The sequence below is a fragment of the Leptinotarsa decemlineata genome, unplaced genomic scaffold (assembly GCF_025532065.1).
Source record: "Leptinotarsa decemlineata unplaced genomic scaffold, Ldec_3_MD MMD2_tig00026347_RagTag_RagTag, whole genome shotgun sequence".
Taxonomy (NCBI): domain Eukaryota; kingdom Metazoa; phylum Arthropoda; class Insecta; order Coleoptera; family Chrysomelidae; genus Leptinotarsa; species Leptinotarsa decemlineata.
In genome coordinates, this window is record NW_027412698.1 from 1,506,806 (window position 1) to 1,519,991 (window position 13,186).

General features: G+C 42.5%; 1 protein-coding gene across 1 annotated transcript; it reads right to left on the reverse strand.

The window, feature by feature from the left end:
* Nucleotides 1-2,513: 2,513 nt before the first annotated feature.
* On the reverse strand, nt 2,514-4,525 carry LOC141486167 (uncharacterized). Its single transcript, XM_074183884.1, has 3 exons — nt 4,136-4,525; nt 3,248-3,641; nt 2,514-2,870 (listed from the first exon to the last, which is right to left on the reverse strand). The coding sequence occupies exons 1-3, from the start codon at nt 4,523-4,525 to the stop codon at nt 2,572-2,574; spliced, it is 1,083 nt and encodes a 360-aa protein (XP_074039985.1). The 3' UTR covers nt 2,514-2,571.
* Nucleotides 4,526-13,186: the final 8,661 nt, after the last annotated feature.

Below are 13,186 nucleotides of genomic sequence, written 5' to 3' on the forward strand. Positions count from 1 at the left end.
ATAAAACGTCGTTTCCAAGTTTTGAATACGTGAACATGTTCTACAAACTTTCATAATAAATTTCATCATAGGGGAGTGCAATACTAGCATTGCATATACATTTCAACAATTATCCTGGAGTTGTGGAATCGCAAAAGAAGTTTGAGCAGAAGAAAATGCTTCTTCAACATGTCGTAATTGGACTGTTGTAGTTTTCCTCAGATATTCACATTCGTATCGTGATTGAAATTGTTTATCTTCCCTCAGATATTAACATTCCAAAATTTGCGACTGATTCTGGAAAATTCTTTCAAGATTTCTCATCATTGCATCGACCCGTTTTGACATCCGTTCTTTGTTCTTTGGTAAAATTGGGCTGCCGCTGCATGAATCGCATATGCGTCCAATTGTAATCATACTATGGAGAACAGAGTCGGAGTATAAAATATTTTTCCATTCTGGGAAAACAATGGAGGCTCTTAATACATCTCTGGGGGTAGAAGTGTTAAGTCACGAATTTTCTCTTTGGATTAAAGATATAACGACGTTTCCAAGTTTTGAATACGTGAACATGTTCTACAAACACTCATAATAAATTTCATCACAGAGGAGTGCAATACTAGCATTGCATATACTTTTTAACATTCATCCTGGAGTTGTGGAATCGCAAAAGAAGTATGAGCAGAAGAAAATGCTTCTTCAACATGTCGTAATTGGAATGTTATAGTTCTCCTCAAATATTCACAATCGTATCGTGATTGAAATTGTATCTTTTCCCACATATATACACATTCCAAAACTGTCGGATTATTGTGGAAAATTCTTTCGAGGGTTCTCATCATTGCATCGACCCGTTTTGACATCCGTTGTTTGTTCTTTGGTAGATTTGGGTTGCCGCTGCATGAATCGCATATGCGTCCAATTTTAATCATACTACAAAGAACAAAGTCGAAGTATAAAATATTTTTTTATTCTGGGCAAACAATGGAAGCTCTCGAAACATCTCTGGGGAGGTACCCAAAAACGATACTGTCTGTGGAAAATCGTGAATTTTCTCGTTGGATGAAAGATAAAACGACGTTTCCATGTCTTGTATACGTAAACATATTCTACAAACTTTCATAATAAATTGTATCACAGGGGTGTGCAATACTGGCATTGCATTTACTTTTTAACAATCATCCTGGAGTTGTGGAATCGCAAAATAAGTATGAGCAGAAGAAAATGCTTCTTGAACATGTCGTGATTGTAATGTTATAGTTTTCCTCAGATATTCACAATCGTATCGTGATTGAAATTGTATATTTATCCTCAAATATTCACTATCCGAAATTGGCGGGCTTATTTTGGAAAATTCTTTCAGGAGTTCTCATCATTGCATCGACCCGTTTTGACATCCGTTGTTTGTTCTTTGGTAGATTTGGGTTGCCGCTGCATGAATCGCATATGCGTCCAATTGTAATCATACTACGGAGAACAAAGTCGGAGTATAAAATATTTTTTATTCTGGGCGAACAATGGAAGCTCTCGAAACATTTCTATGAAGGTACCCGAAAACGATACGGTTCGTGGAAAATCATGAATTTTCTTGTTGGATGAAAGAGGTTTCATTGTGTTACCATGCTTTTTACTTCTCTTAATAGTACTAATATTTAGAAAATTAGCTGTTATTTGAATGGATTTTACATTTTTTTCAAATCTACTGGAATAATATATTTGAATTCCGCACTCGACAGATGATATGTAAAACAGTTTTTTGAATATGTAGCTTTACTTCATTCACTTCAAACTATTTTACAGCTATTTAAACTGATTTTCGTTTTGAAATTTGGTACATAGTTCTAAAAAGGTAAATGAAAAACGGGTACTTACTGAACGGATGAGTATTCACGTAATACTCTATAATGCTCAACAAAACGTAGATTATATTCTTTCCATTCGTTTCTAACGCCTTCTTTCAATTCTTCTGTATAAACTCAAAAGTTTTGTATACGTTGAACATTATACCGCTTTCAATAGCGGTTAATAATTTTAAAAGGTTTGTATCATCATGTTTGCTTTTCAGTTCTTGTATAAGTTTATAAGAAATGACTCCTGCCATTTCTTTCTCAAAATATATTATTTCACTGCCGTAATCAGGGCCGGCCTAAGGCGAAAGTTGCAAGTGTGCAAGACTCACATTTATGCCCCTACTGGGGCATTTAAGGTCACATTTTTTGTGCACTTTTACGCCTTTTAGAACATTAAATTTGTCTCTCAATTTGATTTATTATTGATTGACTTGATAGGTTCAATACTCTTTCTAGTACCTTAAACCGACTAATAAATAAACTAGTTAAATAAACTAATGAAAGCTTCTGGGTCACGACGTTACAATGATGTTTACACTTATATTGCAAGTGCTCTCAGAATAAATAGCTAATGCGGGAATCGCCGTCCGCCGGACCTAAGGTAAATTTTCATATCTCATGGGTAAAAAAAATAAAGCAACAGAATGTAGTGAACCAATAATTACAGTATTACAGAGTGGCACATACAAAACAAAAGTTTATTAACTGTTAAGATAGGTACATAGTCTCTTTTATTATACATTTACACAAGGGCTTTTCTTGCTTTCATTTCGGAGAATGAGTTAACTATGTCCAAATAATCAACTGACTGAGACAGCTCGTTTTCAATTGATAAGATTGAAAGGCTGTTAAGTCTTTTTTGCGACAGTGTTGACCTGACGTAAGTTTTGATCAACTTCAGCTTTGAAAAGCTTCGTTCAGAGGAGGCGACCGACATGGGCATCGTGGATATGATCCGTAACGCTATCCACAGGTTGACATAGGCATCCGTACTTTCGGTCAATGATAAAAAGTTTAGAACATCCATTGGAGACTTTTGACCTAAAAAGAATAAAGTTATGTCATGAAACTCTTCAAGTGTAATATTTAGAGAAGATATTATGAAAAAGATTAGAATGGATTTTTATCCATTTTTCTTTTTACGTTATTTACGTGTGTACTGAAGTGTCAGAATAAAACTAAAAAACAAGAAACAATATTACTATATATTAATTATGTAATAAAATTCTAAGTTTAATGCATTTATCTGATAAAAAATAAGGTAAGATAGGGTGAGGTAAGAAGTGGAATTTAACTGTACAAAAACCTATCAAGTTTAAATCGTTAATTTAGGATGGTGAAATATTAATATTAATTTCAATAATTAACACTACCTGCTAACTTAAATTTCAATATTATTTTACTGAAAGACTACTAACCTTCCTTGGGTAAAAGTTTCTGTATAGAAACCAGCTCGTCGCACAATTCGGCCCCTCTAATGTCACTTTGATCAGCCCCATCTGACATTAGCTCTTCCAGTTGTTGGCATTTGATCAAAAGTGTTTGTCGATCGGGCAGTTTGTCTAGATTGAAGAGAAATTCAAATTTTGAAGTCTTGGCATTCAACTGTTCAAACCTTTCTTCCACAGCTGATTTAGCAGTATCAACTAATGGTAAGAAAAATTCAACTTTAAATTTTTCTTGTGGGTCAGTAAGAGGCTCGTGTTCGTCTCTACGCTCAACCTCAAAGTCAAAGTGTTTCTTCCTCCCCCTGAGTCTTGGGGCTTTGAATTTCGCTTCAACTTTCAGCTCTTCAGCCAACTCTTTTGTTTGCTTTCACCAAACTGGAGACAAATCCATTCTCACGAAAGTCGACTTAAAAATCTGAAATGGATTTCAACGCGTCTACAACTTGAGGAAAGTTGATCACCTTTGATCTTACTTGCTAAGTTAATTTGAAAGAGGACGTCATACCAGGTTATTAGAGAATCTAAAAAACCGTAATCTTCAAGCATTGTGGCCAAAGAGTTTGCTTCGCTCCTAACATCATCTTCAAACGAGGGATCATCATAAAGATCCCAGAGAGCTTGGCGAACTTCGACGATCTGATATCTCACTGCTTTCAGTGAGTCGATTCATGCCTCCCACCGTGTTATACAGAGCTCTTTCAATGTCAAAGGAATCCCAGTACAAGATTCTTCAGATCTCGAAAGACTCTCTAGGAACAAGCTCCAACGTTTGGTTGAAGAGCTGAATACTGAATACTGACGTTGGATTGTTCCAAACAGGGTCACTGTTGGAACTGAAGACTTGGCTGCATCACTAACCACCAAGTTTAAGCTGTGACAGCCAGAAGAGACAAAAAAGGCTCTTTTATTTTGTTCGATAATTCGTTTCTGCAACCCAGAATATTTGCCCTTCATGTTGGCCCCGTTGTCGTAGCCTTGGCCTCTACAATTTTGAATGTCAAGACCATAGTTTTCTAAGGCCTTAAAAACGGTTTCAGACAAGCCTTTGCCAGTGGTGTCCGTGATTTCAACAAAGTCAACGAAACTTTCACATATTTCTACCGTTTTGTCACTTTTTTCATGGACATACCGGAAGATTACAGAAAGTTGTTCTTTTCTACTTAAATCTGGAGTGCAGTCTAGAATTAATGCAAAGTACTTTGCTTCTTTGACTCTGTTTAAAATAGACTCTCGTACTTTATCTCCCATTAAAGAAAGAAGCTCGTTTTGGATGGTTTTCCCAAGATACGAGACACATCTTCGTTTTTCATTCATTAGAACTCTTGAAATGTGTTTTTTCATCACAAGATCGAACTTGGCTATGATTTCAACAAGACCTAAGTAGTTTCCGTTGTCTAATTTGTAAAGTGTTTCGTGGGTCCCTCTAAAGGCAAGTTGGTGGTGTGCTAAAAATTGCAATGAGTCGGGTGAGAACATTTTTCCACCTTTCCTTTTCTTGCGCAACAATCCTTTGATATGAATGGTCGATTGTCGTTCCTTCAGTCAGTCTTTTTTCTCCTTCAACCCATTTTTCGTAACACTTCATGTGATTTGGAGCCGTTTCATGTTTTGTCAATGTTTTGCCTATGTGCCTCCAATCACTGTTTCCGTTTTTTTCTAACAAAGTTCTTGTTCCTGATGTGTTAAAGATCCTGCAGCAAAAACAGAATACACTATTTTTCTTTTTAGAGTAAGTTAACCAACGTCTCCTAAACTTTTCACCATTTTTGGCTAACCTATAATAAAGCAAATTAGAAAATGATCTTTTGTTTTCATCTCTTGGATAGCTCTCCAGCTCAGTTGAGATTGGTCCCTTGGTAATAATTAAATCACGTAAGCTAGCACTTATATGATGAGGCCAAGTACCCAAGTCCGTAAAATAACTATTCAACTCAGTAGCATCATAAATATCTGATTCTTCTTGGGACTTGTCGTTGTCGCTGTCGGATTCAGAAAGAGTCGGTTCTTTATGGTCCTTTGGGGTGTCTACTTCTTCTTCTTTTTCTTCTTCAGAAGAAAAGGAATCGTTGGGTTCATGGCTTGTTTGTTTTTTTGCAATTCAAAAGGACTGCTACTACCTTCATCGCCTAGTTCTACTTGGCATTCCTTTTCAGGATGTTGCCTACTTTGTTCACCACCAAAATGTTCTATATTGTTAAAACTTGAGGTCGGTTTGTTTAGGAAACTGCATAAGAGTTTAGAACTTGCTTTGGTGTTTTCCTTTGCAATTGCCGTCCGTTTCCGGTTTTGACAACCCGACGGTTGTTTTGGTTTTGGCTTTGAAAACATTGACAACTGAAAAAAATATCCTACAGAGCGCCTCACTCGAAAACGTGGAGTAAAGCTTATGTTTTAGATAAATTATATAGTTCAAAAATTTATAATACATACAGGTTTCACAAACAAAATTCAACTGTCCGCACGTACGTCTCCTCCTATCGTCTCCTCGAAGATGATAGGGCCAGGGAAATTCCCTCTAACGTCAAGAAGGATGATGGGTCCTATACCAGAGGGAAGGAAGAAACCAGTAGATACCTACTGGGTAAGTACTTCCCTAAGGGCGAGCGTATGAGCGACACCATGGCAAGGCGGAGGATAAGGGAGAGGGAACAGGGAGCATGGGGTGAGGATCAGCCGTCCTTCACGTATGGGGAGCTGCGCGCTATAACCGAGCAGCTACTCGACGGGAAGGCGACGGGAGTGGATGGGATCCCCAACGAAATGATCCGGAAGATGATCGTTTGGAAAGGGGAGGGTATGTTGGAGGTATTTAATGCCTGCCTAGAAAGAGGGTATTTCCCGGAGGTGTGGAAGCAGACAAAGGTTGTGTGGATACCTAAGAAGGACGGAAATCCCAGGCCAATCAGCTTACTGACGGGCTTGGGACGGATGTTGGACAGGCTTCTTAACAGTAGGGTACAGGTCTGGTGTGAAAGGGAGTTGAAATTCTCACCCAACCAATACGATTTCAGGGGGGGAATGGATACGGTGATGGCAGTGGAAAAAATGGTGAAACGTATAAAAGAGAACAAGAGAGGAAGGAGACACAGTCTGGTTGTGGCGTTGGACCTGTCAAACGCCTTTAATACCGCGTGGGCACCGGCGATTGCGGGATGTATGAGACGAATGGGAATGCCAGAGAATGTGGGGAAGGCGTGTATGAGTTTTATAGGGGAAAGAACAGTCACTTGTGGGACGGTCTCTGAAATGGTTAACAGAGGCTGTCCACAGGGGTCTAGTTTAGGACCAACACTGTGGCTCATTGTCATGGAGGAGTGGTTCAAGAGAATGAGAAGGATGAAAGAAGAACAAGGCATTGGAGAATACGGGGTGTACGTGCAGGCCTACGCGGATGACCAGCTGGTCATCATCGAGGGTGGCACCGTTGAAAGCATAGAGAATAGATGGAATCTGGTCTGGAACGAATGCAAAGAGTGGGAGGAGGAGATGTGGCTGGGGTACAATGATAGAAAAACGGAATGCATGTACATACAGACCAGAAGAGAGGAAAGGCACCCGGTCATAAGAATGAACGGCAGGAAAATCGAGATCGGCATGAGCGTGAGATACCTAGGAATTGTGATGGACTCTGGGCTGTTGTTCATAGAGCACCACAAGGAGGTAAGAAAGAAGGTGAGCGTGCTTGCAGGTAAAATGAGAAGATGGACCGGGCGGGACATCGGGCTCAGGAGAGAGAGCATCCGAGTGATTTATGAAAGGGTTGCTAAACCTGCAATAATGTACGGCGTGCAGGTGTGGGGGAGTAGAGTACACGACAGCAGAGTCAGGAGACAGCTCAGCGCGGCCCAAAGGCCATTCCTGATTGCCTCATGTGGGGCATACAGGACTGCGCCGACGGCGGCGCTCAGCGTGATCTCGGGTATCGCGCCACTTCATGTTGAAGTCAAGGCTAGATACCATGAATGGAGAAAGGAAGATTGAGGACAGAGTGAAAGGGATGGATAGGGTACTCCCCTGGATGCAAGGAATGTTGCTGGAGGAAGCGGAGGACGAAGGTATGGTTGAAGTGTACGTGGACGCCGGAGCGAAGATGGATGATGAAAGAATGGGCATAGGGTGGGCGTATGAAAGGATTGAGGGAGTATGGGTACGAGGAAATGAACGGATAAACGGACAGAGCAGCGTGAACGAGGCGGAGCTTATTGCGATTGAGAAAGTGATAAGTATGTGGAGCATGAACGAGAACGTGAGAGTGGTCAGTGATTCCGCTGTGGCTGTGGAAAGGATGAATGCGGTAAGATCGAAGAACAAAAGAGTAGTAGCGATACAGAGAATGATTGAAGCAAGGAAAGAAAGGGGGGCACGGACCCAAATAGTATGGCGTAGGGGCCACCAGAGTAGTAACCATGGTAATCAGAAAGCCCATGAAGAGGCAACTCGGAGCCTCAACCTGGAAAACGTTACCTGGAATGTAAGAAGAATGGATAGCAAGAATGAGGAGCGAAAAAGGATAAAAAGGTGTATAAGGGAAGAATGGCAGAGGGAGTGGGAAGAAGGAACGAACGGGCGACTGTTATACAAGTATTGTAGAACAGTCGGATTTGAATCCCTCAATCTGTCGAGGAAGGCTGTCCAATTGTTCACGGGGCATGGTAATTTCCCGGGTTACCTTGCCAGGTTCAACCTGGGACCTGAGGTGCCATGCCCTTGTGGCTGGGGGGAGCCTGAAACGGCAGAGCATGTGCTAGAGAGGTGCATGGAGGGAGAAAAAATCGGATGGCGTGAATGGAAGGAACGACTGGAGCGAGAAAATGGAGAAATGCAGTTTAGGGGAAACAATGAGAATAAAAAGGAATGGATTCGGGTAGCGAATGAATGGGCCGAATGTGTGGTAAGGGATGAAAGGGAATAAAAGACGGGCAGACTGCCACATATATTACGGATAGGAAAGGTGATGAGCGATACGCTCCAGTCCTGTCAATGGCCTGACGGGTGAACCCTAAGTTATGTGGCATTATCCTGGAACGCCAGATAATAGAATGTAGTAGTTAGAATATGTAGTTAGATGGACATCAGTTAAATATTAGTTATTAGTTAGTTAGTTAAATATTAGTTATTAGTTATTGTCGAAGAAGGTAAATTGAGTTTGTAAAAATTGAATGTATTAATAATTTGGAGAAACAATAAAGATAAATGGGTCTTCTACCCCGCTGGTTTCGTCCCTTCTTGTGGCCGGCGTTATGCGTCGACTACATGAAGGGGGGGTGAGTTCGGAGGAGTAGGGGTTCCATTGACAGTGGTGGCGTTAGACAGAGGGAAGATGCCTAGTTGCAAGGCTCTAGGGCCAGGTAAGCGGAAGGCAATGGCATTATTCATGTCCGCACGTACGCAAGCTTCATTGGTGAATATACCAAAAGCTAACAGCGTCAACTAAACACAACAAACGCAGAAAAGCAAAGAGATTCAAACCCGCGAAACGCCGAGACGTGAATAACGTGGTGGGTCACTCAACGCACTAGCCACTACTGCACCTGTCACACACAATCGCATATCGGTGGCTAGAAAAACAAAGCGGAGGAAGGGGGGCAGGAAGTTGAGTCACGTCACAACCCTTCCCACGTGCCCCCATAGAGGCAGACGACTGCTCCACTGACCTTGGCCAAGGACATCAGACTACTGTATTTCAGAACAGAACTCATTGGGGTAGATCTTCAGTTTTACCTTGAAATTCATCTGTAATAGTTTTGAGACAAAGTTCCTTTTTGAATCAATTTCTAAAAATTTCCCAAATTTATTCTTTTTTTACAATATTATGCCCCTCCAAAAGGCTCGAGTGTGCGGCTGCATACTTCGCACACCCCTCAGGCCGGCCCTGGCCGTAATACTTCAATTTCAACTTCAAATTTGAAATTTTCAAATTTGCTGGGAACACTGATCACTTTTATTCAGCAATAACTTTATAAATAATATAATTGAATGAATGAATGAATATCGTATATTATTTGTTTTTTTTACAATTTTACAATAATTAATGTATATGTGTTTATGTTTATGTTTATGTTTATGTAGGACCCTGCTATAGGCTTATGCCTCTTCAGGGTGAGTGAGTTGTATGTGTGTATTGTGTTTTATGTTGGTGTTTGTGTTGTGTTGTATTTGTGTTCCAGTTTTCTTAATTAATTATTATGTTGTTCCATGTGGTAGTCCGGGTACGTTGCAGTGGTCGGTGGTCCATAAGTTGTGCCTTGGTACGGGTTTTTGGGCCGGGGTTGCGTGTGTAGAGATCTTGGTAATTCCGGGGCGCTGCGGTCAGGTATCCGCTATCTGTATCCCAGTGGAAGATCCTCTAGGATGTCCTGGATCGGCTCCTGTGGGTCATCCATCGCGCCCAGGAGTCTGGCTGGGGGAAAGGGGAGCTTTTTCCTAGGTTTCCTTCGGGATCCTCCACGGGGGATCCATGGCGATGGCATCGGTGTTGTTGCTGCTCATCGTCCTCGTCGCATATCGTCCTCGGAGTTCCTGAAATCTATGGTTGATTGGTGTAGTATTTATGTGGTTGTATAAGTGTTGGGAAGGGTATCGGTAGTGTAGGTTATGTATGTTTCGTAGTATTCGTCGTTCAGTCGTGAGGATGCGGTGGGACAGTCTCGGAGGAAGCGTACAGTATATCACTGCTTTGTAGTCGAGGACTGGTCTTATATAGGTATTATAGGTATGAAGCAGTGTCCTACTGTCGCATCCCCCAAGTTTTCCTCTCAGAGACTTTAGAAGGTTAGCTCTCTTCCGGACTTTGTCCAGAGTCTCTCTCAGGTCGATTTCCCAGTTGAGGGTCCTCGTGAAGGTGACCCCCAAGTAGGAAACCGAGTCCTGGAGTATGAGGTTTTCCCCCAAAAGTCTGAGATTCAAGTTGTCCGGGTTTAGTTTGGGACGGGTAGAGGTGTTAGGGTGTCGGAAGAGGATTGTTTGGGTTTTAGTGGGGTTGATTTTGATACGCCATTTGTTGCACCACTGCTCGAAATGGTCGATCATATTTTGGGCTTGAATTTGCAAGCGGCGGGTGTTGGGGGCGGAGGAGTATAGAATGGTGTCGTCGGCGTATTGGAGGATTTTGTGGGTTATGGGAACATCATGTGCATAGATGAGGAATAGGGAAGGGGCGAGGACTGATCCCTAGGGGACTCCGGCTTTAGGGGAGAAAGGGGTGGATAAAGCTCCACCGACTTTGACGCGGATAAGTCGGTTGGATAGGTAGGATGCAACTAGTCGGATAAAGTGATGAGGAAGATTGATTTGGATAAGCTTCCAGATCAGGCCCGCGTGCCAGACCTTGTCGAAAGCCTTTTGAATGTCTAGGGATATTGCAATGGTGCAGAAAGAAGCGTTGATATTTTGGGATATGTGGGTGTGAAGTTCGACTAGTGCGTTCTGGGTAGAATGTTCGGTCCTGAAACCATGTTGATAGGGCGGAATAATGTTGTGGAGTGTGAGGAAGTCGTTCAAACGGTTAGTGATCAATCGTTCCAGAAGTTTTCCAAGGCAGCTAAGCAAGCTGATGGGTCTGTAGGAGTCGGGGTTAGTAGGATCCTTGTGGGGTTTAGGGATTAGAATTGTGTTGGCCTGTTTCCAGGCGTTTGGAAAGTAGGCGTGTGCGAGACACGCATCTAGAATGTGTTTGATGAATGGGATTGCTGAGGCGGGGAGGTTTTTCAGAACACGGCGGTTAACCGAGTCTGGTCCAGGAGCGGTATTTCTACCACTGTAGATAGAGTTGAGGATGTCTTCCTCGCTGAATGGGGATCTTAAGGGACAGTTGGCGTCGAGGGGGATTTGACCTGGGTGCCTGCCCAACTGCGCCGGCACCTGTTGGTGAATGAAGTTAAGGAAATGGTTATCGAATTGTGGGTCTTTAGGAAGTCGGAAGGTTTTTTCGAGATTTTCACGGAAGGCTTCGGCTTTGTCGGGAGGGGTGGAAATGCTGTTACCGTCAATCACCAGGTGACTGTCGGTTTTCCATTTTTGTCCTGTCAGGACTTTGAATTTGTTCCAGAAAGCCATTCCATCTCGCTAATCTAGTTTTTTAGTCTCCTCTATCCACCTTTTCTGGGTGAATTGGTTGATGAGGAGGCGTATACGAGCGTTAAGACGGTTCCACTCGGTTTTGAGGATAGGATCCCTGGTACGGACGAAAGTTCTATATAATTTGCGTTTGTTTTTGATGAGGTTAATGAGGAAAGGGGGAAGTGGAGATTGATCTATTCGTCGGGTGGTCGTAGGAGTGGATAAGTCGTCGGACTCTGTGATAATCTTTTGAATTGATTCGATTTGGGAGTCAATTTGTTTGGAGTGGTTTAGTGGAGGATTGTTCAGAGTAGATAGTTTTTGGGTAACGAGAGATTGGAATTGTTTGACGTCTGTGTATCTATGGTTTTTGTAGGTAATGGTTTCAGGAGTGGAAGGAGTAGGGAAGTTTAAGGAAGTTTTGATCATCAGGGGGAGGTGATCCGACGTGATAGTGTCACCGATATAGGCCAGATCATCGACCGTCTCTATCAGGCTCTCAGAGAACAAGATGTGGTCGATGATAGAGGCCCCCCGGTGACTCAAAAACGTCGGGTCGGTGCAGGGGATTCTATATAGGTTGTATTCTAATAGTAGGTTGGCTAGTAGACGGCCGTTGGCATTGGAGTTGGAATCTCCGAATTGGGTGTGACGAGAGTTGAAATCGCCTATTAGGAAAGCTTTAGGGAGAGAAGATGCATATTCAATTAGGTCTCTGGAAAGAGTTTGTGTTGGATGATTGTAATGAGCTATGATAGTTATGTTGCCAGAGTTTGATAGAAGGTCTATCGCTAGGCAGTCGAGTTCGGATAGGTTAGGGGGAAGGGAGTGTAGTTTGTGGGGAAGTCCACGTTTTGTTAGTATAGTGATGCTACGGGAGTGAGGGTCTTTAGGACGGTGGGTTGTATTAAAACCGGAGAAGTTGGGAGGATTTTTGGTAAGTGTATCGGTAATACATAGGATGTGGATTTTGTGGATATGGAGTAGTGTTTTAGTGTGATGTCTTTTTCGGTTGAGGCCCTGGGCGTTTACAGTGCCGAGGATGAAATGCCCGTTATCCCGTGAATTTGATCCTTCAGCCATTAAGCTCGGATATTAAATTGGTGAACGTGTAGTCCACACGGTTGCCACTGGCTGTGGCGAAAAGGGAATGTCCAAGAACTATCTTACATAGTTCATTGGTTAGGGACAGGATTTCTGATCTCATGGCAGGCATGAGGTTGAGTAGTAAGGTAGTTTGAATTTTGATGATCGCCTCTATTTGTTGTGTGATTAGGGTGATAGAGGTGGGGTTTTGTATTTTGATAGGAGCCACCTCCTTGGGGTTTTCGGGGGTGGTAACCCTTTTAGGGCATTTTAAAGAGAAGGCGGGGTGATCGCCTTCGCAGTTGGGGCATTTGGGAGAGGAAATTTTTGCACATTTGGTGGGAGGGTGTGCTTCCCCGCAATGAGGACATTTGGGTATATGTGTTGGACATTCGGCTGCCGAATGTCCAGTTTGACTGCAAATATTGCAGTATTTAGGGATGGGGGGGAGCGGATTTAAGTTGGAGGCCTCACACTCGTGGTGTCGGCCGTAAATGTTGACTCCGTGAGTCAAACATTGCGTGTAGTGGTCCTTACTTGTTGTTATAATACGAATGAGGGGGGTAGGTTTTGTGGTTTTTTTGGAGGTTATCCTCCAGAGTTTTGTGACTTTGATTTTAGCGGCTTCCAGGAAACCGCTAATCTCCTCGATCGTGAAATCGAGGTGAACATCTCTGATAACAAAGGAAAGATGAGGTTTTCTAGGAGTGGTGGGTTGGGGGCTTTGTGGTCTAAGGTCGACCACTTTGAAGGACATGTGGCCGG

Bases quoted from the DNA above. Each gene is read 5' to 3' on its own strand.
- LOC141486167 (XM_074183884.1), bottom strand. From the start codon at position 4,525: ATGGGAGATAAAGTACGAGAGTCTATTTTAAACAGAGTCAAAGAAGCA. The intron at 3,642-4,135 runs GTTAGTGATGCA...GTTTGGTGAAAG, and splicing joins GTCACAGCTTAAACTTGGTG to CAAACAAAAGAGTTGGCTGA. The intron at 2,871-3,247 runs GTTAGTAGTCTT...TATTCTTTTTAG, and splicing joins GAAACTTTTACCCAAGGAAG to GTCAAAAGTCTCCAATGGAT.